The sequence below is a fragment of the Corvus hawaiiensis genome, chromosome 2 (assembly GCF_020740725.1).
Source record: "Corvus hawaiiensis isolate bCorHaw1 chromosome 2, bCorHaw1.pri.cur, whole genome shotgun sequence".
Lineage (NCBI taxonomy): Eukaryota > Metazoa > Chordata > Aves > Passeriformes > Corvidae > Corvus > Corvus hawaiiensis.
In genome coordinates this window covers 4,885,502-4,913,081 of record NC_063214.1, presented here as the reverse complement: position 1 = coordinate 4,913,081, position 27,580 = coordinate 4,885,502, and the positions used below count along the sequence as shown (strand labels likewise).

At 42.4% G+C, this 27,580-nt stretch overlaps 2 protein-coding genes across 11 annotated transcripts in view; one reads left to right on the top strand and one right to left on the bottom strand.

Annotated features, from left to right (window-relative positions):
* POU2F1 (POU class 2 homeobox 1) overlaps window positions 1–25,267 on the top strand; it is a 114,014-nt gene extending 88,747 nt beyond the window's left edge. For 7 of the 9 annotated variants that reach the window (XM_048293447.1, XM_048293446.1, XM_048293463.1 and 4 more), the window contains 8 exons: window positions 988–1,161; window positions 4,870–5,011; window positions 7,148–7,293; window positions 7,781–7,960; window positions 10,755–10,860; window positions 11,269–11,614; window positions 12,397–12,485; window positions 13,689–14,372. In XM_048293447.1, the coding sequence (XP_048149404.1) occupies window positions 988–1,161; window positions 4,870–5,011; window positions 7,148–7,293; window positions 7,781–7,960; window positions 10,755–10,860; window positions 11,269–11,614; window positions 12,397–12,485; window positions 13,689–13,999 (1,494 nt within the window). In that variant the 3' untranslated portion in view covers window positions 14,000–14,372. The other 2 variants (XM_048293460.1, XM_048293459.1) reach the window with 2 other exon arrangements.
* The window catches only part of CD247 (CD247 molecule), a 50,550-nt gene continuing 47,887 nt past the window's right edge, over window positions 24,918–27,580 (bottom strand). For both annotated transcript variants that reach the window (XM_048293471.1, XM_048293478.1), the window contains exon 8: window positions 24,918–27,235. In XM_048293471.1, coding sequence (XP_048149428.1) covers window positions 27,170–27,235 — 66 coding nt within the window. In that variant the 3' untranslated portion in view covers window positions 24,918–27,169. The remainder of the gene's footprint in view (window positions 27,236–27,580) is intronic.

Sequence of the window (27,580 nt, the reverse complement as noted above, 5' to 3'; positions counted from 1 at the left end):
CAGGACATAGAGGCATGAAATCACCTTTACTCTGGAGAGCCACAGCTAAACTGGCTAGAATTTAACTGGAGTAAATGATTTGTCTCTTCATCCTCAGCTCATCATGGCATGTAAGGAGGTAGAGCTATGCACTCAAAATGTGTTTCTGGTGTTCGTGTTGCACTTAAAGCCTGAACTGTGCAATACCAGGTCTAAATATATTTTATTCACCTGTGAACATTTTCCAAGATGCTAATTTTTTTCCACATATTTATTGTAGTTGCAAAATGCTCTAGCATGCCAATGTTCAGGAACAGTCAACCTTCCATGGACTTCCTGAAAAATTACCCTTTATATAGAAGAAAAGTGTGACCTAAAATGAATTATTTTCTGCAGATTGCCTTTGCTTAATTTCTTGTGTCACCAGTATGTTCATTCTTATTGTTGCAACTATCAACAGAAGGCTTAGAGGTAAATCTAGTTTTTTCTTGAAGAGTTGAGTCAGTCACAAGAGATGGTATTGGAGGGAACTTGCTATGTTTGCTGCATCTGTACATGCACAGTCTTCCAGGATTAAATAGGAGGCTTGAATGTTCTGCACTGGTGAAAATCTGCCACCTGACCAGTAGATGCAATTTTAAATTTTTTTAAAGGGATGAATGCCAAGGTGTCTATAAGTGATAGAAGTATATCATGTAGAGTATGTTCAGCATTGTTTGAGCAGCGTCTGCAGCAAGCGAAAGTTGTTGGCTACCATTGAACATCTCTTACTTTGCTTTAATTGGTTATGACAGAACCTTTAAAAGCCTGTCATGCTATTATAGTTTTCTGGATCGTCATTGCACGTTCTGGAGAGGAACATAAATAAATTGGAGAAACTTCCAGATTGCAGGAAATAGCCAATTCACTGACCCTTCTCACACGAACATCACATACCTTTTTGGAATTTAATTTCTGTTGATTATCCTCTTAAGTCTGATTTTCATCTTTCCCTTGCTGTCTCAATAGCCAGCAACCCCAACACGCACAATAGCAGCGACCCCCGTTCAGGCACTTCCACAGAGCCAGTCAACACCAAAGCGAATCGACACTCCCAGCTTGGAGGAGCCCAGTGACCTTGAGGAGCTTGAGCAGTTTGCCAAGACTTTCAAACAAAGACGGATCAAACTTGGATTCACTCAGGTGAGACTGCGTACCTTAGTGCCTGCCAGTGTGGAACCTGAGGTCTCATCTTTCAAGTCTGGAGGGAGACTACAATTCCATCATTTCCTAGGAGAACCTGCTTAAATAGGGTTATGCTCTGGCCTTTATGTAGGGGATTTCTAAGAAATAACAGAAAAAGCCATACATCCATCTTACTTCCCTGTTGGTTTTAAAGCATAGCCATTTTCCCAGCAGGGGAAAACGTGCATTTACCAGCTCCAGATGTCATTGCATGTGCACTATTCATTCTGTAGGATGTGACATGAATGGGACAAAGCACTTTAAAGCTGCCTTCAGAAGTACAAAGTTCCAAAAATCATACGGTACAATTAACTGCTCTGTGTGTTTAAAAAGTATATCACATTTGTGCAGTTGCTTTGGATGTCAAAGGGTTTTTATCTCTCAAGCGTATTTTCCTATTAAACATCAATGATTTCTGTATTTAATGCTTTTGCTAAGGTTCCTAAACAAAACCTGAAAGGACTGTCACCTTTGAAGTTTTCTCCCTACAAGGGTGAACTGGAGTTGTGGTTTGTTTTGGTTTGTTTAAAAGCTCAGAAATACCCGTAGAGCAGAAGAAAAGTAATCTTGAACATAGTAAAAGTGGTTGAATGAAGTCTACAATTAAAAGTACAAAGTGCATTTATATGTTCCATTATTCTGTTGAAAGGAACTTGGTTCCAGGAGTCCTTTCTTATTAATATCAGAATTATTTTTTTCCCCTGCAAAATTAATATATCTCTCCAGGTAAACAATTAATTTTGGCAGGAGTCTGCGGTTAAGCATAAGCATGTCTTTACTAGAAGAAAGAGCATGCAAAAATCAAAGTATTTAAAAGTCTGAGCTCAGAGCAGTCAATTCAACATATGTCCCCCCAGAATAAGTAAATCTACTCTAGCTGAAAGTATGTGCTGAAGTCAGATTTATTTTTCTGGCAAAGTCCTAAATTGAAAAATCAAAGTTCATAATGAAAGTTCCTGGCAGCATCTTAATTATAAGCCAAGAACAGAATGTTCTTAGTCAAATGAAGTGCATTTTGCTGGCATGTATGCCTCCTTCCCTCCCTTCTTTCCACTAGAGGGAGGCACAGAAATACGAGTGATGGACACACACAAAAGCTCGAATAGAGCAGCACAGAATAGGGTAAAATACAATAGCTTCCCTATAGCCTGACTGAGGAGGTTCGTGTAGATCTCTCATTATTATGTTTAATCTGCCCTGCTGTGAGATGATTATAAAGGCTCAGCTAGACTTTTAAAGTTATGCGTTAACCTTTCTTTATTGACCCTGTTATGAATTTTCATGGTGAGGAAAAATGAACACAACTGCTCAGATTTACATTTCAGTATTTGCTTTTCAGATTAAAAAAGGGGAATCTTGAGAATGTGATAAAATTACATTTGGTCGTTCCTATCCTACTCTGAGTTTGTATGTGTGTAATTAGGCTGTTCTAATAACTTCAACCTAATTGCATAATTGGATGATAATTAGAGACCCTGATTACGTTGGTTTCCTATAGTTGGATAAATAGACTGCCTTTCAGAGGATAAAAGAAATTTATTTCCAGCAGTACTGTAAGCTTTTTCAGACTCACGCCACCCCTGCCTTTCAAAAATAATTGTAAGATTTAGTTTGCATTGCAAACTAATCACTTACTACATTCTGTTGTGTGAACCATAAAACAGGTTTTGAATTTCAGCAGTTCTGTCTCTTCTCCCACACTGAAATGTGGGTGATGCATTTAAATCCTTTTGTTTGTTTTCCTTAAAAATACCTCCATGTTTGACATACAGGGACACAATGAGCAAACTGCACCTTAGCATCATTTCAGGCCTGGGACTAATTGTTCAGTACAGATTCCAGCTACATGAGTGAACATTTTAGACAATATTATTTTTATTCTGTGAAAGGTATTGTCTCTGCTAGACCATCTGAGCTTCTTAACAGACCGATACACACAACAATGATGTACCTTTTAATCAGTTTCAGTTCATTACCAGAGCTTCAGTCAACCTGCAGAGTAGATCAGATGTGTATACAGTGCCTTTATACTCTATTCCATCCTATCTGTGGGCCATCCCAATATATAAAATTCTCATCCCAGTATGTAAATTCCCTTGCCTACAGCTGAAATGCTGCCACCTTTTGGCATTGACAAAGAAATGGTTAACTATTCATTTTAAATCAGATGGCAAATGTTAGTAAGAACAACATAAATCCAGAATTAAATTTAGTTGGGGGACTGGAGCAAATTTCATAACTCTTTCCTGCCAGACATAAATCAACTTATCTCTAAAATGGTTTACATAGCCAGGTTTTCTTCTTCATAAACCCAGAAGAGCATCCACGTTACTCCTCTTGGAATGATTTATGAGTTTTAAAATGCACAGGATCCTGGCATATGAGTAGAGGCATAAATGTGAGTTCCCACGTGTTTCCTCTGATTGAAGGGCACACAAACCAATTGTTCTGGTCCTCTACTAGGAAGGAAATTGTTTTCTTTGCTCAACCTACACAATTTACTAAGCTTCCCAAAGATTGTTTTCTTCCTGGCTTGTGTGTGGCCACTCTGCATGCTGTCAGTGTACTCATACCCAGCTGTGGTTGTGGAGCTGACCTCAAAGAAAAGCAAGCTTTACGCCCAATCCAACTAACCCATTCACAATTAAACTCCACTAACTGTGCTCCAGCTTTTCAGCCTCTTCTTCCAGACTTCTCATACTTTGTTTTGTGCTAAAATAAAAAGCTTAATAAAGCTGCTTTAGACTGAATAGTGTACTTGAAATATAAGTGCATTTTTTTTTTTTCAAAGGGCAGGACCTTCCAGCTTCAAAACAAAGCATGAAAATATTATGGTGTTTTTAATGGCCACAATCAAGAATGGATTGATTATTTTTTTAAACACCACTTTCCAAGCGTTTACTACATAGCTATATAATATATAAATATACATTAGGATAAGCAGAATGTCTGATAGCTAGCTAAAACTGAGTTTAAAAAGCAATAATAGATGTAAAAAGATGATCATCTGCCTGTAAATCTCCTGGATAGCTTTCTGGCAGATGGGTAATGATAGTCAAGACTGCTGTGAATCATTATTTGAAATGGTTCAACTTCTTGTCTGCTTTGAAATTTGTATCTGTTGGGGAGAAATTTGGTTTGAACCTCAGAAGACACTAACAGTTCAGATAAGAATATCTATTAATTTTATCTATTATACATCTATTTAAATGTGATGTATGTTTGCAGACATCTTTTCTAGAGTATTTTCTACAAATTTGAGAACGTGAATTCATTGCGTTTCTGCTTATTTGAATGTTTCTTCTTTGGTGTGAAATATGCAGAAAAACTTAAATCTGCTCCTAAAGAGAGCTTGGCCTTTATTTATTTTAAAGAACTAAGAAAATGTTACGAGTTATTCAGTAGAATGTGCTGCTCAGTGATAATGCTAAGAAGACAAAGCATCAGGGATTTCCTGGAAAGAGTTGCACGGTTGAACTGACTGAGGTTTGACATTTCTTTATGATTATTGCTTTAGCATGAGTCTTGGTAGCGCTGAGAAAGCCTCTGTGAAACTGAAATCCCACACAGCAGTGGAGTCACCAAGGGAACACCAGAATGTGACAGGATTCCTTGCTTTGGAAGTGCCTATGTCAGTGAATCCCTTTTTTCTCTTTCTTTGTCCAGGGTGATGTTGGGCTCGCTATGGGCAAACTCTATGGAAATGACTTCAGCCAAACTACCATCTCTCGCTTTGAAGCCTTGAACCTCAGCTTTAAGAACATGTGCAAGTTAAAGCCACTTCTGGAAAAGTGGCTCAATGATGCAGGTGAATGAGTCTGTGTATTTCTTCACCAGCCTACCAAAATCAGTAGGATTCTGAAAAGCTGCTTCGTTTGTGCCCTTATGGTTTTATGAAGCTACCAGCCTTTGTAGCTGCCCCTGGGACAAATGAGGGTGTAGAAATAAGGGCCCGTAGTTCCCTTTTCATGTACCTATACGCTTCCAAAATAGTTCCAGTATGAGCTTTCAGAAATGTGTTCTGTAGACAGCTGAACAATTGCATGGGATGAGGTACAATATGTGTCATGGTTTTCCTCCTTCATGTATGTTAATGCATATAACTTCTAATCCTCTTCTAGCTTTCTTTTTCAGATGTGTGGTAGAGAGAGGGTTGCATGATTTGTTGTTTCAGTAGGCAGAGCTTATTGCATCCATCTCCTTCCATACCCCTGTGTGCATTCCTTTTATCTCTCTCCAAGGGTCCAAATAAATAATCTTTCTCCCTGTAGGAAGAGTTTTTTTGTGGGTTAGGTTTTGCTTTTTCCTTCCCATATTATTTTTTTTCCTGGGATACAAGTTATTCACTATGCCAGTGTTGGTAGTGTTCTTTTTTTTTTTAAATCTCCTACCAGCAAAAGGAGCTTGTATGGTGGTGCTAGGTGTTAGGATAGAAAGAGGATAGAAAGTGTTTGAGAGTGCTGTCAGCCAGTTTTTTCATCCAAGTATGCAGTCGTACATAGTATAAAACTGATGGATATGTTAAACAGATGGCAGGGATGGTGTGTGCCTTCCTGACTTTTACCAAAATGGAGAGAGCTTTATGCTGGTGCCTACAGCATTCTCTGAAATTTTGAAAATAATCTCATGCGGTGTTGAAAATTTGTCCTGCATTGACAAAAGAAAGTGTCACTCTGTTTTGCTGACAGGGGTTATCATTAGGTGTTCTAGGTCTGTGATAGAAAACATAAATACCTCCACACTTAGTGCTCAAGTCCACAGGACAGTGGTCCCCAAACCTTCCAGCAATGTTGGATGAGTCCAGTGCTGCAAAGAGTGTCATAGGGGTTTTTTTCCTGCTAGCCTGAAGAAATACTTGTCTCTCTAAAGTTAAGGTCTGTGAACAGTGTCAGGGTTCTTCACAGCCTGCAAGTGGGGAACCATTGTCTTTGGCTCTGACTCAGTTTCATGAAAATCTCTGGAAGAAAGATTCAGGCGACTTCAGAGGCTACTACTTTTTCTTTCAGGTAAAAGTAGGCAGGAGAAGCGTACCAATGATTCCAGAATTTATTGCCACAGAACTCAGCTTGTTTTCTGTGGAGTTTTCAGGCTGAGGACGAGTTTCAGCACACTTATGGGTGCTATTACTATTAAAAAAATGAAACCTAGAAAATACTTTCCAATTTGAGTCTATCAGAATCATGGTGGGCACTGTGAACTTTGATACCTACTTATCACCCACAAACCCCTGTGCAGTGAGGGAACTCCACCCATAATTAATCATTTTGTTTAAATTCCCTGCTGAAACTTGCCTTTTGGTTAGATTGCTCTTCCTGCTACCAGGTGGGGTTAAATGTTCTCTCTTTGCTCCTTTGTGGTGTCAGAAAGACAGGATTAGGGGTTAAGAGCCCTGGCGAAGCTAAGCAGGGGGAGCTGTGCTCTGTGTAGAGTGGTTGGTAGCACTGAATATCTGCTAAGATGTCCAGAGAGAAGAGGCTGAACACTGTGAAGCTGGTTATGAACTTCACTTCCTCTAGTGTATTGCAGAGTGGGTAAAGGAAATTTCAGGCTGCTCAGATTTTTTCATAACTGCCTGTGACTTTCAGCTATGGCTCATGGATATCAGTTGCTCCTTCTTCCTTTAAACTGCAGCCTGCAGGGAGTGAGTGTGGAGTAGAATGAGATATGGGAGACAAACCTCATACAGGTATTATAAAAGGGGTACTGTGGTAGCATGCAGGAGCAGAGGGCACCCTGTGGGCTTGCTTGTAGCTTTTTAGTTTCAGGTATCTGTTGTAATTTGTAAATACAATGATTAATGCATGTGGTCTTCATAAATCTCTGTGTGTTTGGAATAGATACAGAGCGGGTCTTAACATACCTTGCACAGGTGAAGAACACTTGCATTAGACTGCACTGCATTCAGATTAAATCTCCTGGTTTGTATTACTTTCTTCTTTTTCAGAAAACCTCTCATCTGATTCAACTCTCTCCAGCCCAAGTGCCCTGAATTCTCCAGGGCAAGGGATTGAAGGCTTGAACCGTAGGAGGAAGAAACGCACCAGCATAGAGACCAACATACGTGTGGCCTTAGAGAAGAGTTTCCTGGAGGTCAGTGGTCCTGGTGCTGTGCTCAGCCTATGAAGAAATGAAGAAACTTTGCTTAATAGTTATATGTGTTAGAGTGAACCCATTACTGTGCTATTTAGGAAAGTGCTAGTACTAAACAAGGGGAATACAAAACCCATGCCGAGAAACTTGCATCAACATCTGCTTCACTTTAAAAACAAACACAAACCCCCTCAGAAAAACCCACTGGTTCTTGAAGTTCCCTGACTTTGTGATTTTGCATTCCAGTGTATTCAGACATAGGTCTAAACATGAGGATGGATAAATGGGGCTGTAGTCTAAATATGAATAATCTGAGGGTTTTAGCTGGAGGGCAGAAGCGTCTGCTGTGGTTTGTCTCTGCTGTACCACTGACCAGATTCTGGATCTGAGTCACCCATCCAGATTTCTGCCTGCTGAAGAAAAAGCTATGATGTAAAACTTCAGGAGGTAATTTCAGAGCTTTTGAAATGCCATTTTCTTTTGTCAGAACCAAAAGCCTACCTCGGATGAGATCGCCATGATAGCTGACCAGCTAAACATGGAGAAGGAGGTGATCCGCGTTTGGTTCTGTAACCGGCGCCAGAAGGAGAAAAGGATCAACCCACCCAGCAGTGGTGGAACCAGCAGCTCGCCCATCAAAGCAATTTTCCCTTGTCCAACCTCACTGGTAAGAGTCAAGAACTGTGTTGTCAAAGATCACTGGAGAGGTGGTTCTGCTGTGCTCACTGTGGAAGCTACACATGCTGCACCTTCTTTGTACAGCAGACCTGTTCTCACATATTTATATTTTACTGGCATTTGGAATATTCCACCTGGATACTGTCTAAGAGAGATAATGCTTACAAGTCGGGCACTATTCAGGCATTCAGTGAGGGTGTTTTATTTAGTCAGCTCATGAACAAATACTCTGACTACCAAATTTGCACTTGGGGTTATTGCTTTGAACATATTTCAGATAATACCTCCAGTTTATATTTGGACTTTCCTTTTTCCATTTTTAAAAATATATATAAAATAATAGTAATTTTTTAAAAGCGCTTAATAGCTCTACCCCTCCTCTCTTATTTTAGCTGCTCTGGTAAGTAAATGAGCAGCAGTAAAATGTGTCATGCACTGGAACAGGTTACCCAGAGAGGCTGTGGAGTCTCCCTCACTGCAGATACTCAAGAACCATCTGGACTCAATTCTGTGCCATGTGCTCTGTAGGATTGACCCTGCAGGGAGGTTGGACCAAAGGACCCACTGTGGTCCCTTCCAATCTTACCCACCCTGTGATTCTGTATCATTTGGAGATTTGGGTCACACAGATACCATTGTTGTTACTTCTAGTCAGAAATTATTTATATTAAAAAAAAGACATGGAACAAAAGAACAGTTTAGCTAATACTCATGTAATTAATTTCCCACACTTGTATTTGCCTCAGGTAAACACAAACTTCATGAAAATATGAGTAACAAAACACATGCATCAAGGTTCCTTCAGCACCTTTGCTACCAATGTCCATGGAGGTCTGTTTTCATAAATAGAAACAGTAGCTATTAGATTTCATAGTAGCTATGCTAATAGGAATGTGGTGGAATTTATGTAGCCTGTAGCTGTCCTTCTGTAGTATTTATTCCACCCTCATCACCGTAGTAGCTAATATCTTCCAGTACTTCATTAAACCATTAATTTTGGTGACGTGTTATTCTCTCCCCGCATCCTTGTCTCAGGGTGTGTGCACGCAACCTTTTGTTTCAGGGGAAGGGCTGTGTTAAATGTACTTAGTTTTTTTTATTATTGTTCTTTTTTTTCCCCTCCAATTGCAAAGCAAGGTTGCATGCCTTGCTACCAAGGCAGAACATAGTGAGATTTATGACAGTGTGTTTTAGTAACTGCAAGTTCGTTCAGACTCCAACTTAAAGGAGCTTTCCTACAGAAATTTTCCTGTTGCTGTAATCTGCCATTGTATGTAAGAAATGGAGGTGTTAACCACAGTCTTCCTTTCATCAGTGAAGTTTCACTAGTGTTTTCACTCATTCTAAGCTTCTCTTAAGACTGTGCTGCTACTCAAATGGATGTTCCAGCCCTGCTGCCCCCAGCCTTCACTGACTGTGTGCTTTGTTGATTCCTTGTGTCAGCTCTGGAGATTGTGTCCATAGGATGCTTGGGCTTAGTTTAGTAGTTTGGCTGCAAATTAGCCATGTGAAGAACAATGATGAATTTTCAGTATGGTTAGATAACCAGGGTGACTTGCAGCCTGGCTGCACGAGGGCTCGGGCTCTGCAGCAGGATTGGAGGGGAAGGCTCCTTTTGGGGGCAGCCTCCTTTTGCATTGGCTGGAGTCACTCACTGTAACCACGGGGTGAGCTGTATTAATTCCAGGTCATTCTCTGCCCTGAAATAGGGATTGTGACCTTGGCCTTAACTGCTCGCTGGACAGATGACAGATGCGGTTGCTGGGCTGCATTAGTGGGAGGTGTAGTGTGTATCCAGCTCCGCTTAATTTCATACACTATTTGAGATGGGCAGAAAGCTTTCAGATCTGTCCCACTTGCCCCAGTCTTGTTTAAAATGCATGAAGCATTTGACTCCCTCTAAGGGGATGTGTAGCATGAGAGGTATTTCTCTGATCATAGACTTAAGGTAAGAGAGTGGAAAGGAGGAATGTTTTAGCCTATATCCTTGGCTATGTTCTCTTGGGCAATTCTAAAGGATTCATTTCTCTCATTGATGTATAACAGCCTTCAAATATTACTGTTGGACGCCATTTCTCGTCCATAAGAAGTCCTTTCCTTATATTTCATTTTTCCTCATAAGCTAGTTTCTCCAGCCTTAAATCTTTGGTGTTTATCTGTAATGCCTTCAGTTTATTGAAGCTTTCTTGTAATAAGCCATCCACAAGTGAAAATTCCATTTGTATGTTTTAAAATTCAGAGGGACAAGGAAACTTACCAAAGTAGAGCTTATAGTTTGGTTGAGTAAAAGTGAAATGTTACTCTGCTTCTCCATATAAACACATTACTCTAAATACCTTTGTTAATGCTGGGGCATTTACCTAATTTTACCAGAGAAAGAGATTTGGAGCTGAAAAGATGTTTACAAGTAAAAAAACCCAACATGTAGAAATAATATATTTTGTAACTCTTTCTGTAAGAGTGTCTCTATTAAAACAAGGTGCTCTCTTTGTGGGGCGGCAGAGAGAGAGAGAGGGCTAACCTGCAGTCTTGAGACAATATGGATATGGGTATATCTCCCTTTCAAATACTGAATTATTAAGAATAAAGATATTGCTGGCAATTAGAGAAGGTGCTATGGTTGTTTCACTGAATGATAAAGTAACGGAATTACAAAAAAATTAGTTTATATGCAGTGTTTTCCCTGATAACTTCCTCAGCTGAGGATGGGAAAAAAGAAATCCAGGTCTAGTGTGTAACTAGCTTTGAGCAGCTGAGCAGTTTTATTCATTTTTGACCTCCAGGTGGCAACCACACCAAGCCTTGTGACTAGCAGTGCAGCTACAACCCTGACTGTCAACCCTGTGCTCCCTCTGGCCAGTCCTGCTGTCACCAGTCTGTCAGTCACAGGTAAGGGCTGATCTCTCCTTCCACCCCTACCGTTTGTCCCTTTTGAATTCTTAAAAGAGTCATTCACTATTGGTCACTGGTATCCCAGGACATTCTTGTCATTGTTCCTTGTTGCTGCACTAGGAAGCTTCAGTTTTTGTGACCACTGAGTTGACTTTTCCAGAAATAAAATTACAGGTAGTGCTGAAACAAAATATGCTGTATTTCATTGCTGGCTTCTAGAGCTCCTCAGCCTCCCATTGAGAAGTGTCATTTCATTTTTTCATTTGAACTCTTGGTGCTTCTTGGTACTACATAAACGTCTGTTTGTGTCCCTTTCAGCTGGACATGCAGTTCAGATCGGGTGGGCAGGGGTTTCTGTTGTCTGGTATCTGTTTTGTGCTGACCTGACCAGAACCAATCTTCCAGGCACAACAGAAACCACCTCCAACAACACGGCAACAGTGATTTCAACAGCACCTCCAGCTTCTTCAGCAGTGACATCACCCTCCCTGAGTCCTTCCCCTTCTGCCTCAGCCTCCACTTCAGAGGCATCCAGTGCCAGTGAGACCAGCACAACACAGACAACCTCCACTCCCTTGTCCTCCCCTCTTGGGACCAGCCAGGTGATGGTAACGGCATCAGGGTTGCAAACAGCGGCAGCGGCCGCGTTACAAGGAGCTGCACAGTTGCCTGCAAATGCAAGTCTTGCTGCCATGGCTGCTGCAGCAGGACTAAACCCAGGCTTGATGGCATCCTCGCAGTTTGCAGCTGGGTAAGGATCAATTTTGCACACCCTTCCAGGTGAGGTGACAGAGGAGTGAAGGAGGATTCTTGGGATAAATCACTTTTATGTATCACTGTCATTTATCTCAGGTTCTGAAGGTTTACTCACAGGTGGCAATTGATCATTCCCATCACAGTGCACAAATACTGTGTTCATTTTAAAGGTGAAAAAGCTGTGTTGCAGCGATGTTGTTGCTTGATAAATCATTCATTCCACTGCAGAGCTTGACTCAAAAACTGCAATTTACCACTGAATCGTAGAATCTGTCCTTCTAATTGTAAAATGGAGAGATAGCCTAGACCCACTTCACACCTCTGTATTCATTTCTGCATCATGAGCAAGAAGTTCTCAAAGATGCATGATGATGTATTGTTGAAGTTGTAGTTTTAGAAATGTTGCTCAGACAGATGTCTCCTTGTTTCTTTAATTCCTCTTGATTTACGTATTTCTTATCTGCATTTGGGAGAGGATGATAGTTCTCTATCAATTAAGATTTCCCAAAATACTTCACAGGAATATTTTACACCAACAATGAATGCAAGTCATGTATTTACAGTGCTTGTACTTCAAGCATGTCATTAACCACTCATGGAGGAAAAACTAACTGAAAATAGCCCTTAATCTCTGGTCTTTCCTTCCTCCATGTCCCCCCACCCCTTTTGGTATTTTTAATTTTAAATATGGTGGTGTACTTTTGAACAGTGACAACCTTTTCTTAAAAGTAACACTCTTTCTCTTTTCCACTTCTTCCATGATCTTCCTTCCTGCAGAGGTGCCTTACTCAGCCTCAATCCAGGGACATTAGGTGGTGCTCTCAGCCCAGCCCTGATGAGCAACAGTACACTGGCAACTATTCAAGGTCAGTAGTGTTCCTTTTAATGCATCTCTGTCACACAGCTTCGGTTTATGTGCTCTGTTTTTGTCTACCAAAGAACACTGACTCCTCAGCACTGGGCATAAATTGTGTACGAGTAAAGGTTTTACAAAATTAAGTGTGCAAATACATCTTGTGTGTCACAGAGATAAGAGCAGGTACAACTTCAGATAGGGAATCACTGTATGGTCTTATATTGATTTAAAGGAGGCATTTAAGATACTGAATATAATCTGGAATTTATTTTGTTGTCCTCGCCTCATTGGCCTGTATCTCTAGCACGTTAGAGATTTGCTTTTTATAGCTCTTCTATAGTCTGCTTGAGCAGACTTGCACCATTCTGAGGTCTCTTAGGAGGGCAGTTCTGAGCAAGTCTTGATCCTGAATTCTTGTCCTCATATGTGTTTGAAAAGAACTTACAACAAACATCCTGCCTCCTAAAATCCTTACATAGAACTTGAAATACATAAATCCACATTCAGAAGAGTAAATATTTATTTGTTCTGGAAGTACCACACAGCCAGAAGTTACCACTGACATCAGCAAGAGTTGTTTTGAGTTCATAGTTTGCCACCTGGAGAAACCAGGTGTTACATTTGTCTAAAGAGCTAGGTCACCTCTGTGTTCAAATATCCTCTAAACTAGCTGAAAAATCTTGTTTCTAGGTTGCAAGAAAGAACCATTTCATAAAGTGTCACAGATAAATTTAGGAGATCATAATCTAAGGCAGACTGAACGCTGTAGACCCGTGAGAATAAGCTGTAACAGTGGTTGGTTATATGTCAACATTTAAAATGTTACGCTCAAGGTTACATGACCTTCTCCACCTTGTGATAGCTGTCATTTCACATGAACCCTCATCTCAACCCTTCCCAGTGCAACTTGCCTGGATGTGCAGACTCTCTGTGGCAGGAAACAGAAGCCAGTATTGTGCTAAAAGAGCTGAAGAGAGGCACAGTGGAATGAGTTTAGCAGCAAATGAAAGAGGCATTTTAGTATCTGCAAGATCTTGTCTGATGGTTATTTTGAAAAAAAAACCAGCCTATGATGAGACAGCTGCCCTCAGTGATTTAGAGAGCAAAATATCAGAGGAGGGCAAATGCAGAGACCCCTTGCTTTTAGGCACACTTTGCATTGTTGCTCACTGCTAATGTGATATCCTCCCTGCTCAATTTTCCCTTTTTTTAGCTCTTGCATCTGGTGGCTCTCTTCCAATAACATCACTGGATGCAACTGGAAACTTGGTGTTTGCCAATGCTGGAGGTACCCCTAACATCGTCACTGCCCCTCTGTTCCTGAACCCTCAGAACCTTTCTCTGCTCACCAGCAACCCAGTTAGCTTGGTCTCTGCAGCTGCAGCCTCCGCAGGGGCCTCTGGACCTGTCGCCAGCCTTCACGCCACCTCCACCTCAGCCGAGTCCATCCAGAACTCTCTCCTCACGGTGGCCTCTGCCAGCGGGGCCACATCCACCACCACTACTGCCTCCAAGGCACAGTGAGCCGGGCTGGGCTGTGCTCCAGCAGCCTGGGTCACTGTGCGGTGGGATCGGCTGCCAGCCGGGTGTATGAACTGAAAAATGCCATGGGCATCCTCTCACCGTGTTGCTGGGGGACGAGAGAGAGAGAGAGAGAGAAAAGAGAGAGAGAGAGAGAGAGAGAAGGAAAAATATTTAAAAAAACAAAACAGAAAAAAAAACCAAAAAAAAAAAAGGAAAAAAAAAACAAAAGCAAAACAGGAAGGATTTAAAGCTGGGACAGACATTTGCCTAATTTTATAATAAACACTGTCTTTTCAGGATCGCTTCATGGATCGGAGAACTTTCTAACCAAAAATGTAAAAAAAAAAAAAAACCACAAAAAAACTAAAAACCACAAAAACACAAAAAAAAGTGAAAGGACTACTTATCATTTCCAGCAGTCACAATGACAAGTTAAGGTGGGTTATCAATTCAAACATAGGAAGGGGATTCCTTGGTTTTTTTGGTCTAAATATCTTTCTTTTTTAATTATCATTTTATAGGTCTGTTGTACAGGCCATTATGTCATACAAGGTGTTTATAATCGTATCAATCATGTTGGGGGTTCCTTTCTTAACTGGTACAATTTAGGCAGGCCTGTATTACTGGTGTATCTCTATTATTATTATGATGATGATTATTATTATTATTATTTTTATATATATAGTTTGGACGCGTTTGTCTTTTGCTCCTGGATTATTTTCAGCGAGCTCCCACACCATGGGGGGAGGGCACGGGGGTGGAGAGGAAGAATGGAGCACAAATAGACTTTCAGTCCTAATCTTCTGGAAATGTTCTGAACAGTTTCCTCATCCTCGAATTTGTCTAATGCCTACTTGTAGGGATCAGAAGAATTTATGTTCATCATTTGTGCAGGAAGCTCAGTGCAGCAGCAGAGATCATTGTGTGCAAACTTCCAGGCTGGTCTCTGCTTTTCAAGCAGGCATAGGAATTAGCTGTAAACTGCCATTCCCCTTCTCTCAAATATTTAGACAAAATGGCCAAATTCTGCTCTTAGCTTCATGTGCTTGGTTCCTTTTACTTCAGAGAGTGGGATGTGACCTCTCAAGTGTGGAATGTGTGACAATACTGATGGCTCTTCTGTTCCAGTGATTTTGTTTTGCTGTGCAAGAGCACACACAAATATTTAAAAAACATCATTACCCAGGCTAATTGGCAGCATGTAGAGCAGCATTTACAGTCCTAGACACCTTCTAGGTGAGTTGGTACTGGATTTCAGAAGGTCACATTCTTCCTGTTCATAGCAATATTCCTTTTCTGATGCTTCCAACACTGTATTTAGAAGAACTCCCTAGTAAAAAAAAGTGCTTCTGGGTTCAAAACACAGAAGCCAGGAATATGGGAACAGAAGGTGCCATCGTTAATGCCAACACAACAGAGCCACTCTGGGGCTTTGCACACCCTGGGCTGATCTCGTGTGGTCTCTGAGCTGCGGGGCTGCTCGTGGGGTGAGGGTGGCAATCGGCACGTCCCGGGGCTGGCCTGGCACTGGAACTGTCTTTTCAAGGTTGATTCTGATCTGTGGAGCAAAGGATATTTTTGTGGATGAGGAAGGAGTAATGAACTGTACAGAAGTTAGATCCGTATATTCTTAAATATACAATCTAGTATCTGAACCAAAAAAAAAAAAAAAGATTTTTAAAGAGAGAAGACTGGATCACTGCAATGCAGTTCACGTTGAATTTTCCATTCCTGATGGATTTAAAGGTTTCTGCCATGTGTATAAAACTAAATTACTTTTCGCTAGTGAGGGTATTAGAAGAGTCCCTTTCCCACCCACCCACTTTTCTTTTGTCACCAGAGTGTCCTAAAACAATGAGCTGATGCAGCTACGTTCATTTTGTTGATGATTCAGGGGGATCCTGGAGCTTCTCATCCAAGATCCGGAAGGCAGCAACTTTAAACTCTACACATGCTTTGGTTTGTGGCCTGAGCGTGTGGGATTTGTGTTTGCACTCAAGTGGCAGAACCCCTTATCTCTCCCCCCACCACCATGATTTTGCTCTGTTCATCTCTAACCCTCCACCTTCCTGTTTTACTGATATTTAAACCAATTACCCCTAAATCTTCATAACTAGTGAACTGCAAGCAGGGAAACTAACAAATGTCCGTCCACCGTTTCTTATGTGTTTTTGATTTTTTTATGTTTTATTTTTTTAAAACTAAGCTTGAACCAAAGTCAATTTCTAGCAAGCTGCTGTACTAATGGACTAGTTTGTATAAGTGCAGTTCAGATGCAGAGAGGCGATAGATGCTACTGACAATTTCTTTTTCATTTGTCTTTTGTTTTTATTAATTTTATATAAAAGTTGCTGCTTGTTTTTAATCTTTTTTTTTTTTTTTTTTTGGTTGGTAATTTGTGTTATCCTTGGGGCAGACTCTTAACTTGATTTTGTTTTCTTTTATTTGATGTGTAAATAGAATGGCAATGTCAGAGGATTGTTAATCCAAGAGGTCCCACCTTTATCCCCCCAGTATGGATGAATCTCAGTATTTTTGATGTGTCTCTACGTCTTCAGGCTGTGCAGGAGACTTTTAGGGCTATGAATAATACTGCAAAAATGGCAATGGCCCGCAGTAAAAGCTTCAGAGCAGCAACAGATACAGCTGGGTGAGCTTCAGGGAGGTAGGGAAAAGTAGAAGAGAAGATGCTGGTACCCACTGTGCTGGTCTGGAGGCCACAGCACGGTCTATAGTTTCTACCAAAGGAATGCAAGTCCCTGGGACTTGTTTTGAGTGAAGTAAGAGGGTGGGGAAAGCTGCAGCTGTAGCGTTTGTTCCTGACTCCGAAAGTCCCTGCTTACTTTCACACCTGTGCAAAAGTACAGTTTATCAGGAAGCTTTTTTTGTTAGAGGGGGGAGACCACCAGGCTTGTCTCCGATGGATCCCCTCCTCCCCAAGGGTTTTGGGGTGGGGTGGGGGGCATGGTCCTGGCAGATATCTAGGAAACACAAAGAAAGGTGGGCCTTAAATCAGTGGAAAATCCTCTCTCCGCAGTTCCAAGAGACTGTGCCATTAGCTGTCTGAATGAGTTTTCATGTCCCATTCTTGCTGGTTTGTGGTTGGGAGAGGGTCTTGTTGAGTACATATCTGGAACACTAATGCAGCTTGGATGGTTTATTTATTATAAAAATCTGCTTTTTTTCCTGACTACCTTTGCATTGGTCACATGGCTTTGGTGTGAGCACCTTATACCCCTTTACCCTCCTCTTCTCTACCCCATCGCTCTGTCTGGGGCCCAGATTCCAGGGAATTCTTAGCAAGTTTTTTTCTGACAGAAACTGGAAACTCAGAGTAGCCACATATCCAAAAAAAGCTTGGTTTTGTTTGCAGAAGCTGACATAATACCCAAAGAGCACATATCCCATGGCATCCATTGCCTGTGTGCTCTGATTCATTGTCCCCTAAAACATCCCTATGACTGACTGACTTGTTCCTGGAGCCTACTTTTCATCCCTATCAGTGTTTTTCCTCATGGATGCTGGCTACCTCCAGTGTTTAGGTGAAAGAAGGAAATCAGACTGGCAGTGAGTGTACTTCTGCCAAGTTCAGAGAATGAAAAGAAAGTGAGATCATGTACCAGAATTCAGCAGAAGTCTCTTTTTTAAATTATCCTTGTGCTGGCAGCAGGAATTGATGCATCTGAAAAGAAACTATAACAATTGTGTACAGACCCAGTAAATACGATCACAAGGAGTTTGGTGGTGTGTTGGAAAAGGATAATAGCATCTCTTTTTCAGAGTTCCATGTCTCTGTATTTAAAGGTGAGAGGGTTGCTTTTCATAGTTTGCAAGCATGTCACAGGACCCAGGCAAGAAAAGAGAAGGTGAAAAACTCATTGCAGGCAGGGTTAGTTCAAAAAGCAAGAGATTTACAGAGACACAAACACAGATATGCCCAGAAGGTGAAAAATAATTTAGAGAATGGCTTCAGGAGTTGGTCTTGTAGCTTGGTGATGACATTTTTTTCAGTTCTTAAGAAAAACATGTTTAGCACGTTTTTGCTTTAGTACACTTGGTCTCCTCCGAACCCACTCTCCACAGTCACTGTGGAAGGATTCACGAATAGTCCAAAGAAAGTACACACAGGTGTGGCTGCTCACAATAGCTACATCTGCTTAAATTTCCTACAGAGGATTAATTTTGTTTCTGAGATACTGTATGTGTTAGTCTAAGTACATTTTTATCGTGTCACTGTGAGGTGGTGTGGATGTGCATGTAGACATTTCTTGGAACTGTGACCTAGTGTTCAAATGCCACCTCTGTAAACCTCACACCATGTGCTTTCACGTGTTTCCGCAGTTGAGTTAGTGAAGGACACAGGAGGATTAATTCCTTAACTCTCTGCACATTCCTGTGAAGCAACGTTCCTTAAAACAGGAATTCCCTCCTTTTTCTTGTTTTTTGTTGCAAATGGAGCAGTACAGCCATTACAGCTGGAGCCATACCACAGATACTAAACCAAAGCAACATCTAATTTACCTTAGATATCAATTCATATTTTCTTAGATAAAGAAATATATAAAAGTACAAAATGATCTTAAAGAGACAAGTAGCTTCTCATGGTCATTCGAGTGTTTTAGGAGACAAAATAATGCATCTGGTCCAAACTTTCAATGACACTTGGTTTTAAACTGGAAGTTTAAAATGTAGATGTTTTTATTGCCACGTTAACTTTATGAAGAGTCACTATTCCCTATTGCTCTTTTGCCTAAAATGGTTAAATGCTGTTTCTCCATGCCATATACCCCAGCAGGCCCTGTGTATCCCTGGTGGATGTTGCCTAGGGTGGAGTATGACCAAAGGAATAAGCTGGCCTGCTTCCCCCATTGCATTTATGGTTGTCAGTTCTCACGCGGCCAACTCAAATCCCTTTCTATTTTTGCACCCAGTACATCTGCCCTCTCCCTCCCAAAGTACTATAGCAATAGAGAATTCAAGATACCTACCTTGCACAAGTTCTACCCTTCCCACTCATGAAATCTCTTGCTGCTGCCTGTGAGTTTCTCTCTTCTTTCTGGAGGGGAGTCCCCTAAAATACTTTAAAGATACTTGATAGAGGTTTCGTCAAAAAGTTGTTGCTTCCAATTTGCAATTTCTTCAGATGTTCATATCTTTGTCTTCATGATCTGAACAGTACCTAGTTCCCTCTGTCACTGCAAGTAGTTTCAGTGCTTTTGGAACGATGAAAAGCAATTCCTCTATTTCCGTATCTTCACACATGGACACAGAGTAACTCATGGAAAAAAGCTTGAATTTTTTTCAGCTTATCTGTCTTCGTTTGAGCTGTCTGCCACTTCTCCCAAGTGGGGACATGCTCTGAATTTTTACTCCTATGGGATGCTTTTAGGAGGGCGTTAGGGAGACTGCACTGAAATTACAAACAGTTTAACTGTGGGAGAAGAGACATCTTTTACTCAAGTAGACAAATAAGGTCAGCATGTAGAACTTCTTTTCTGACCTAATTCCTAAACATGAAGCAGCTACTGAGCTTTGTCTCGGGGCTGCTTGTAGGTCCATCAGTGATGCCCTGCTAAGAACTGTCCATAACTGGAATAATCTGGGTCCCCTTTCTCCCTCCCTCCCTCCCTCCCTCTGCCTCTCCCCCTCCTTGCTCCTTCCCCGTCTTCCCTCAGCGAAAGGTAGCACCATACAGCTCTGAGAACAATACTTGTGGGTAGCAGCTGGCTTCTGGCACCTTCATAAAATACCTCAGCATAGCTTAGCATTGTCGCAGAACTGGTTTTAAACTGAAAAAATCAGAAGAGAAAAGCAAACTTTATAAATAGTGGAGATAATTCTAGCTGTAGAGTTTAGTTGAACTGATGGTTTATTATGATTGATAAACATGATTATGCTGTATGTATTTGAGATCCTGTTTATAGGTTACAACTTTATAGGGTCGGGTGGGGGTGGGTGGATGTTGGGGGCAGAGAAGGGGGTTTGACTGTGTTAGAAGGAAAATGTTTGCTCATAAATTTTTTTCCTTGTATCTGTCTTGCCAAAGGAAACATTTTGTCGCTCCTGGGTTTGGGATTGTTGTTTGGTTGGTTTATCTGTGGTCTAATCTGCAGCACAGCACGTGGTGGCATGCAGGTTACTGGTGGGGTTGCTGTTCAGGGTCCTTTTGAGTGTGCGCACACTTCCCTCCCTCTTGGCCTTTCCTTGCCCCTCGCTGGGATCTGAAGATGAGGCAACACGTATCCAGGAGGCTCGGGGGAGAGATGGCTGTACTGGGCTGGAATCGACCTCGGGGCTGTAAATCCGTTTCAGTTGAGTTGAGTTGAGTTGCTCCAGAGCTGAACTGGGTCCGCTGTGTTTAACTCCAGGGAGGGACAAGAATGGTTGTCGCATCTTAATCTATCTGGGAGAGCAAAAGTGAAACAGGCTCCTTTTATCCCCCTTGTCTTGTTACTGAATGTAGGGCTTGTAGTGCTTGATAATAGGTGGAAAACTTTTTAAACACTTCCTTTTCTAATAGCAATGCTAATCCTGTCTAGACCAAAAACTATGAAAGAAAAAACCAAACTGAGAGAGGTGAAAGCTAACCTACTCCTAACACCTGGCTGGTCTGCCTGAAAGGGTTGAAATACTGTGAGACGGTTGTGGGAGAGGAGCTTTGAGGTGTTGTTGGCGAGGGACCGGGTCGTTCTCCTGGCCGATGTCTCGGTGTTGTGGTGGGAGTAGCAGAAGAGTGAGTGGTTCTTGCCTTGGGAGGGTGTTGCAGCCAGCTCCGTGTGGGCTCCAAGGCTCCCTTCCCGTTTCCCCTGCGGCTGCTGGAGCAGGGGAAGAGGGCAGGGGTGTGCGTGGGTGTGTGTGCGAGTGCGTGTGAGCACCAGCCGGCGCTGGCTGCGTGCGGGGAGCGAGAGCTGGGTTTCTAAAGGAGCTCGACTCCGCTGGGGACGGAGAATTCCCAGTGGCCTCGTAGGGAACCAAAGGCACTGATAAGTTGTCAGCTCTGCTGTTCTCAGAGCGGGTAAGAGGAAAAGCTGGGTGGGGGTTTTTTGAGCTTTGGGTCAGTGTCCCTTCCTCTAAGGACCTCATCTCTTGCGGGTACTCCCACCTTTTCTGCATGGAGTTGCTTTGGCTCTGTGAAGACAAACGGTGTCTGGGGTTTGCCCAGTGCTGCAGGTCTTAGGCTGATGGTGGGATACAGTCAGGGAAAACTGTTTCTTTCCTTCAAATGTGGAAGCAGTGTAGTCCAAGGTCAGAGTCTGTTCAACAGCTTTTGCATATGGTCTTTCTCTTAAGGGAGGGACCTTGAAGACTCCTTTCTTTGCTCCCCAGAGTAGCCTTGTACATGTTCATGTATCGTGCTATTGGGCTGAGCTGTTTTATCAGTGAACTTGGTGAGCTCTTGTGAAGAAAGGGAGGGAGGAAGGGGGAGAGCGGGTTGTCCAGCTACTCTTCCTCCGGACACCAATTGGGTTGCAGAACTTCACTGAAAGCTTTACTAATAGAATTGTTGTTCTGACATTATGTAAAAGTGGTATTAATATTGTGTGACTTTTCAAAGAGCTAGTTAGATTTATAGATAGGTAATAGGGATATTGAAGAAATGACTTCTCAAAGAAAAGAGCACTTGGAACAAAAGAAGTGGAAAACAAGGTGTGCTTTATGGAAAACAAATCTGAGGAAGGAAATGAAACAGCTTGTGGGAGGCGAGGGAAGATGATACCCTTTGGCGTTCCTTAGTGCTGCTGAGGCTCTGCCCCAGAACTGGAACATTACCCCCTCTGCCTTATTTCATCTCTCTACCAAACAGGACATTGTCAAGTAGCTCAGACCAAAATGCTGATCTGTCTTAAAACTGTGTCGGTCTGCTGGGGAGTATTCTTCGGCAGAGCTTTACATAATACCGTAAGATACTTAATTTATCACGTTAGCTTCCCCTTCCCTCCCAAAATTGTCTTCTCTGTTGTAGGCCCCACTTCAGGATTCACACTGCCTTTGCTGAATTCTGTGGCAGCAGCTATGGAAGCCCTGTTTCCTGAATGTCGTAGCTTTGTGTGCGTTCCAAGCCGGCCTGTTGCGGTGCTATGAAAACCTGAAATTATTTAACAGTAGGAATCCCAAGACCTTAGGAAATGGCGTGCCAAGGGGCAACTCGTGGAGACCGCACAACCCCCTTGAGAAACCATACAGGAACAAGAGCACCCGTGACAGTGTCCTGAGAACAAGGCAGTTGAGACAAAACCTTTAGTTCTTCCCCCATTGACTCTCCATGTGTCGGCCTCTGTGACCCTGGTGCTCCCTGCGCCTGAGCGAGTCCGAGGGGAAAACGCAATGAGAAAGACTTGGAGCTCAGGGCCGCTCCCCGCGAGTTCCCGGGGAGCCGGGCTGCGCCTCCCTGCAGAGCGGGGAAGGGAAGGCACCGCTGCGGGTGGCTCAGAGAGGGCTGGAGCAGCAGCGGCCCCGTGGGCACCTCGCGTGCCAGCGCTCCGTGCGAGGGCCCGGGCAGGAGCTCCTTCGTCCCCGCCAGTGCCGTTGTTCCATTTCCTTCCTCTGTGGTAGTATCTAAGGCTAGGTGTGAGTAGGTGTGGGGTGTTTATCCGCCACAGGTACAGGAGCTGTCGTATACCTCATTTCTAACTCGTAACTGAGTAACTTGCTTTAACTTTCTCCAAACCCCACAGAGTTGCCAAGTCTGCCCTCCCTCCTTTGATTAACACTGAACTCTGGCCTATAGCACCCCGTGACCTGCAACCTGGGGAGTGACCCCCTAACGCCTCTGAATGTCGCTGCTTAAAAGCTACTGCAAAGTGAGGGCAAATTGCAATCTTATCTTATTTCCTTTGGTTACAAGGGGTCCTCTTGATTAGTCTGTGAATATCCACCCCCTCCCCTCCACTCTCCAAGGAAAAGGGCCGCCCACGCTGCCTTTTCCCACCCTGGAGCAGCGCTGAACTCCAGGGCCTGGAGGCACTCTCAGCCCACTGCTGTGTACATGCTACTCACTTTTTAACATGACCAAAAAAGCAAAAAAAGGAAAAAAAAAAGGAATCTCCAAATATTTAATTTTCTTCTTTATTATTTGACAATCCTGTATCCCTTCCCCACTCCCCCAACCTGGCCAGAAGCTGCATCCTTAACCCGGTCCATCTTTATTTGAATGTAGTTCCCCTACCCCCATGGGAAAGAGAAGCTTTGTCAGGTCACGGTGGCTGCTATAAGTCGGGAGGGGGCGGTTTCTTTGTTTTGTTTTGTTCTTTTAAAATTTCCAGCCAAAACCAAAGATTTCCTAATGATTGTATAAACTCAAAACAAACAAACAAACCAAAGACAAAGGGCGTCTTCAGCACCAAGCCCACCTGTGAGGCCGGCCTGGCCTGGCCGGGCAAGGGTCACTGCCAGCCTGGGGGCCAGCCTGGGGCTCCAGAAGGTTCTGGGTGGAAACTCCCGGCTCCAGGGTGAAATCTGGGGCACAGGTGCTGGGAGGGGAGGCCGGGGCTTCGCAGGTGGGTTGAGGAGCTGAAGACTTGGGTGCAGGATTGGCTGCTCTGCTGGGTGCTTTAACCCTCTGGGGGCTGGGTGATGTTGATTAATACACGCTGAGGTGCACTTCTGAGCTTCCCCCCCTTCACTGCTTGGAAGAGGCTGTCCTGTCGTGAGAAATCCCTGAAAGAAGAAGAAGCAGCTTTTCATTTCTCCTCTAGTTCCTTTTTTCTAGATTTCTTTTATTTTTGCAGCACCACTGTGCAACTATGCATTGTATTTCTCAACCTTTTATGCTAGGTAGATGCCTGTGACTTTTTAACTTTTGGGGGGGGATTGCAAATGGAGGAACTTTTTACATGGATCTTTTTAATCTCAGTTGATTGGGGGGTGTTTGGTTCTAGGGTCATACAAGCTCTATCCCAAAGCAAAATCCAAATGTTAATATTATTAGCCTGATGCAGATACCAAAGATAATTTCTTTCCTGCAGAACCTTAGACTTGTGTATTAAGTACGATTACCCAGCACTTGCATTAGTCTAACCTCAGTAATTCCAAAGCTTAGATGTATATTTTGGTATATTTCTGGGATATTAAAAAATTGTCGTTTAAATTCTTGTTTGTTTCAGTGTAATGCTCTTAAAGTCATAGCATGGAGATAACTGAACTTGTCCTATTCTTAGTAGTTTGAAATAATAGTATTTTTGTATGTTTTGGGTGTGTCAATGTATGTATTAACATAACGGTTTTCACTGCCTAGGTGTTCATAAATAATAATAAAAGAAAAACCAACTACAAAGGGTTTTTAAACTGTACATAATATTCCGTGAGGAATTTCCACCAGACCAATTTGGATCGCATTTTCACTGATGGCCGCTCCCAGCTGGGATTCTTTCTTTCTTTTTAAAGAGACAGCATGTTCTTTTTTTTCCCCCGCTGACCTGAGGTTCTTTCTCAGTGTAAAGGGGGTTTCACTGTTTTTAAGGGGTGGGCCAGAGAGGAAGTAGCCTAAATTTTGTTTTTAAAAAAGTATTTAGCATGTTAGTTTGAAAACTACCCCTTTGTATGAAGAATTGGGAGTGGAAAACCAAGCCCTTTCTTCTAAATCAGATAATAATTTTCAAAGAAATGAGGATTTGTGAATGTCTGTAGTGTCTGGGCAGTCCCTTTTTGCTTTTCTTCTAAATAAGACAAGTTTTTGGTCCTAACAGTTTCACTGCTCTGTGCAACTGCCTGCTTACACTGGCTGGGAGGTTTTTTTTTCTCTTGCCCTTCCTCATACACTGCATTTATACACTTGAGGTCAGCAGAACACTTGAAATCAAGGGCCATATGGGAGTACCCTACCCAAACACAACCCAAGCTTTTCTTGAGAATGAAATGTGAGAGTCCCACACATTTCAAAACCTTGCTGATCACACTAAGGGTGAGGAGGAAGGCGAAATGCTGTCTCTTTAAAGATGTCCTTTATTATTATATTATTATTATTATTATTATTTTCCCAGTGGTTGCCTACAGATAGCTGTAGGCATTGAGAGATTGTGTAGATTACAGTAAATCAGAATGAAAAGGTAGATTTTGTGTAGATGCATTTGTCTGCTGTAATTTTTTATATATATTAAACTTACTGTAATTGTACAGTTCATTTCTGTTGTAAACATCATTAAACCATTTTCCAAGTGTTTTAACATGTATGCACTTGTTTGTAGTTTTTAGATGTGTCAGGGGAAGGCCGATTCCCCTTCCCCCATGCCTCAGACTGGGCCAGAAGATTGAGCTGTGGTGCCCTTTGTCTTGTCAAACTGAAGGAGAGCCCAGGTTTTATGCACTCTGCTTGAAGCTTTTGTTCTAATTCTGTGTTTATCAGCTCCCCTCCTAAAAGCAGAAACAGCTTCAGTTCCTTCCTGAAGGCAAAGAGGAGACTCTGCTCAACCCCATGGTGAGTGGCCCCAAAACCAGCATTGTATGATTTTTAAACTTAAGGTATCTGTTGTTATAAAAAGAGCATAAAGGTGATTTTTTTTTCCCCCCACAAAGAATCTCATTGCTATTGTTTAGTGGTTGGTATTTCATGCTGCCGAAACCTGTGACTTCTACACCTTGTAGATATGGTTATGGTGATTTAAAAAGAGAAAGCTGTTTCCAGTACTCTTTGTTCTTGCATCGAGTGCTTTGCAGCATAACTTTACTGTAATTTTCAGCTCAGCTGTCTCAGTTATCACCCAGTTCTCTCAATTTTTCTTGTCACTGCAGAACAGTAAGGGATCGAGGAAGTCAGGGGTTTTTTTGCAAGAAACATTCATCACCATGTCCCAGTTTTGAGGGTTTTTTTTGCTTTAATTTATTGTAAATACTCTTTAAAAGCTATAAGCACCTACTACAGGTACAGTTTTACTGCTAAAGAAGTAAAACTGCCTTGGAACTTGCATAGCACCCATTTCAACAAGTTTTTCTGCTGCTAACCCACCCAGTCCCTGGAAAGAAGACATAACCTCATCTGGGCAGTGACCAGGGCAGCAGCTCTTGTTCGACAGCCTTGCTTTAGCTCTGCTTCCTCTGTGAGGACTGGTGAGATGGCCTGGTCAGCTCCTGAGTCGAGGTGAGACACCCCTGATTTTGCTGGGCTGGATTTGTCCTTGCTGAATTCTGTGCAGCCTTGTGAGGCTGCAGCAACAGGAGACGAGTGTCCCTTTGAGACTTGGGTTTGGGGCTCCTGGGATGTGTGTAGGAGCTCCTGTTGGAATCCTGTCTTCCTCAGCTTCCCTGGAGATGGTGCTGCTGGGTGCAGGCTGGTTCAGATGGCCTGAATGCCTCAGGTAAGGAGCTCGTGCCATTCCCACTGCTGTTCCCTACACACACACAGGACTCGGGCACTGTTTTATTAATTCATTCATCAAAAACACATGACTTTACTGAACTGGTGTCTCTTTGGAATGATACCTGCACCTTTTAGAGGCAGCTTCATGAGAGACTGGTTTGGAAACTGCATTTATGTTGGCTTTTGTACAGTTTGTTGTCTGGAAGTGATAATAGGGGAGCCCATCTCCTTGTTTTCATTGTTTTTCTGCCTTCAGAGAAGTCTCTCACCTGGGTTACCTGGCTCATATTTATGGATGAGTGGCAGTGCCATGGCTTGATCTTTTCTGGGATATTGGTGCTCATTCTCTTCCTACTGGAAAGTTGGCATTCAGCCTCTCTGCTTCACTACTGTAACATCATGTCACTCTTTATAATTAAAGAAAAAGGCAAATTTAAAGCAAAAAAGGGTCAAATAGTCTTAAGATAAATACTACAGGAAATAACTACAGTCCTATCTTTACAAGTTAAATGCAATAAAACCATAATTCCATAATGTCTTAATACTCTGGAAGACAGGGAAGAGCTATGGAAATAGCTGTGTTTGTTAGAAGGCTGTCGTCTGGTCCCACAACACAAACCTTCCCCCAAAAAAATCAGCATAATAACCACTATGGCTGGAAACAACTTTACAGATCTGTACATTCTAATAGCAAAAGCAGTTACATGATTCAGGAGGAGAGGGAGGAGGGAAGGTCCAGTCTCTGTGCACCAACCCAAGGAGGTTCTTGCACATAGAAAACACACAGTGCTTGTGTTGGATGAAGAGGCTTTCCCCCCTCTCCTCCCCAAAGCAGGTGGGCATCTCTCACTCTTGCCCATCCCCTCTGAGGCTCCTACTTAGCGGGGGGGCAAAGGCTGCATTTGGAGAGCATCATAAGTGTCCTTGGTTGCTGCACTGAGCCCCTGAAAAACAAAACCAGAAAAATAGGTGAGGCATGAGTGTGAGTGCTTCCTTTTCCCCTGGCTGACCAGTCAGCAGCAGGATGGCAAGGGCTCAGTCAGGAGCATAAGTCTGATTTTTTTTCCCTACGGAAGCTTTTACTCCTGAGTGATTCTTTAGTCTTTGTATGGTGCTATCACTTACCTGAAGGCAAGGTGCATCCTGAATAATTGTTATGAACATATGACTACAGCAACTCATCCTAACTGCTTCTGCAGATCTTCGGAGTACATTTTATTTGCGTATTATTAAGAGCTAACTGATGCTAGAATGAGCTCTGATAATTAAATGAACAGACATCAAATCAT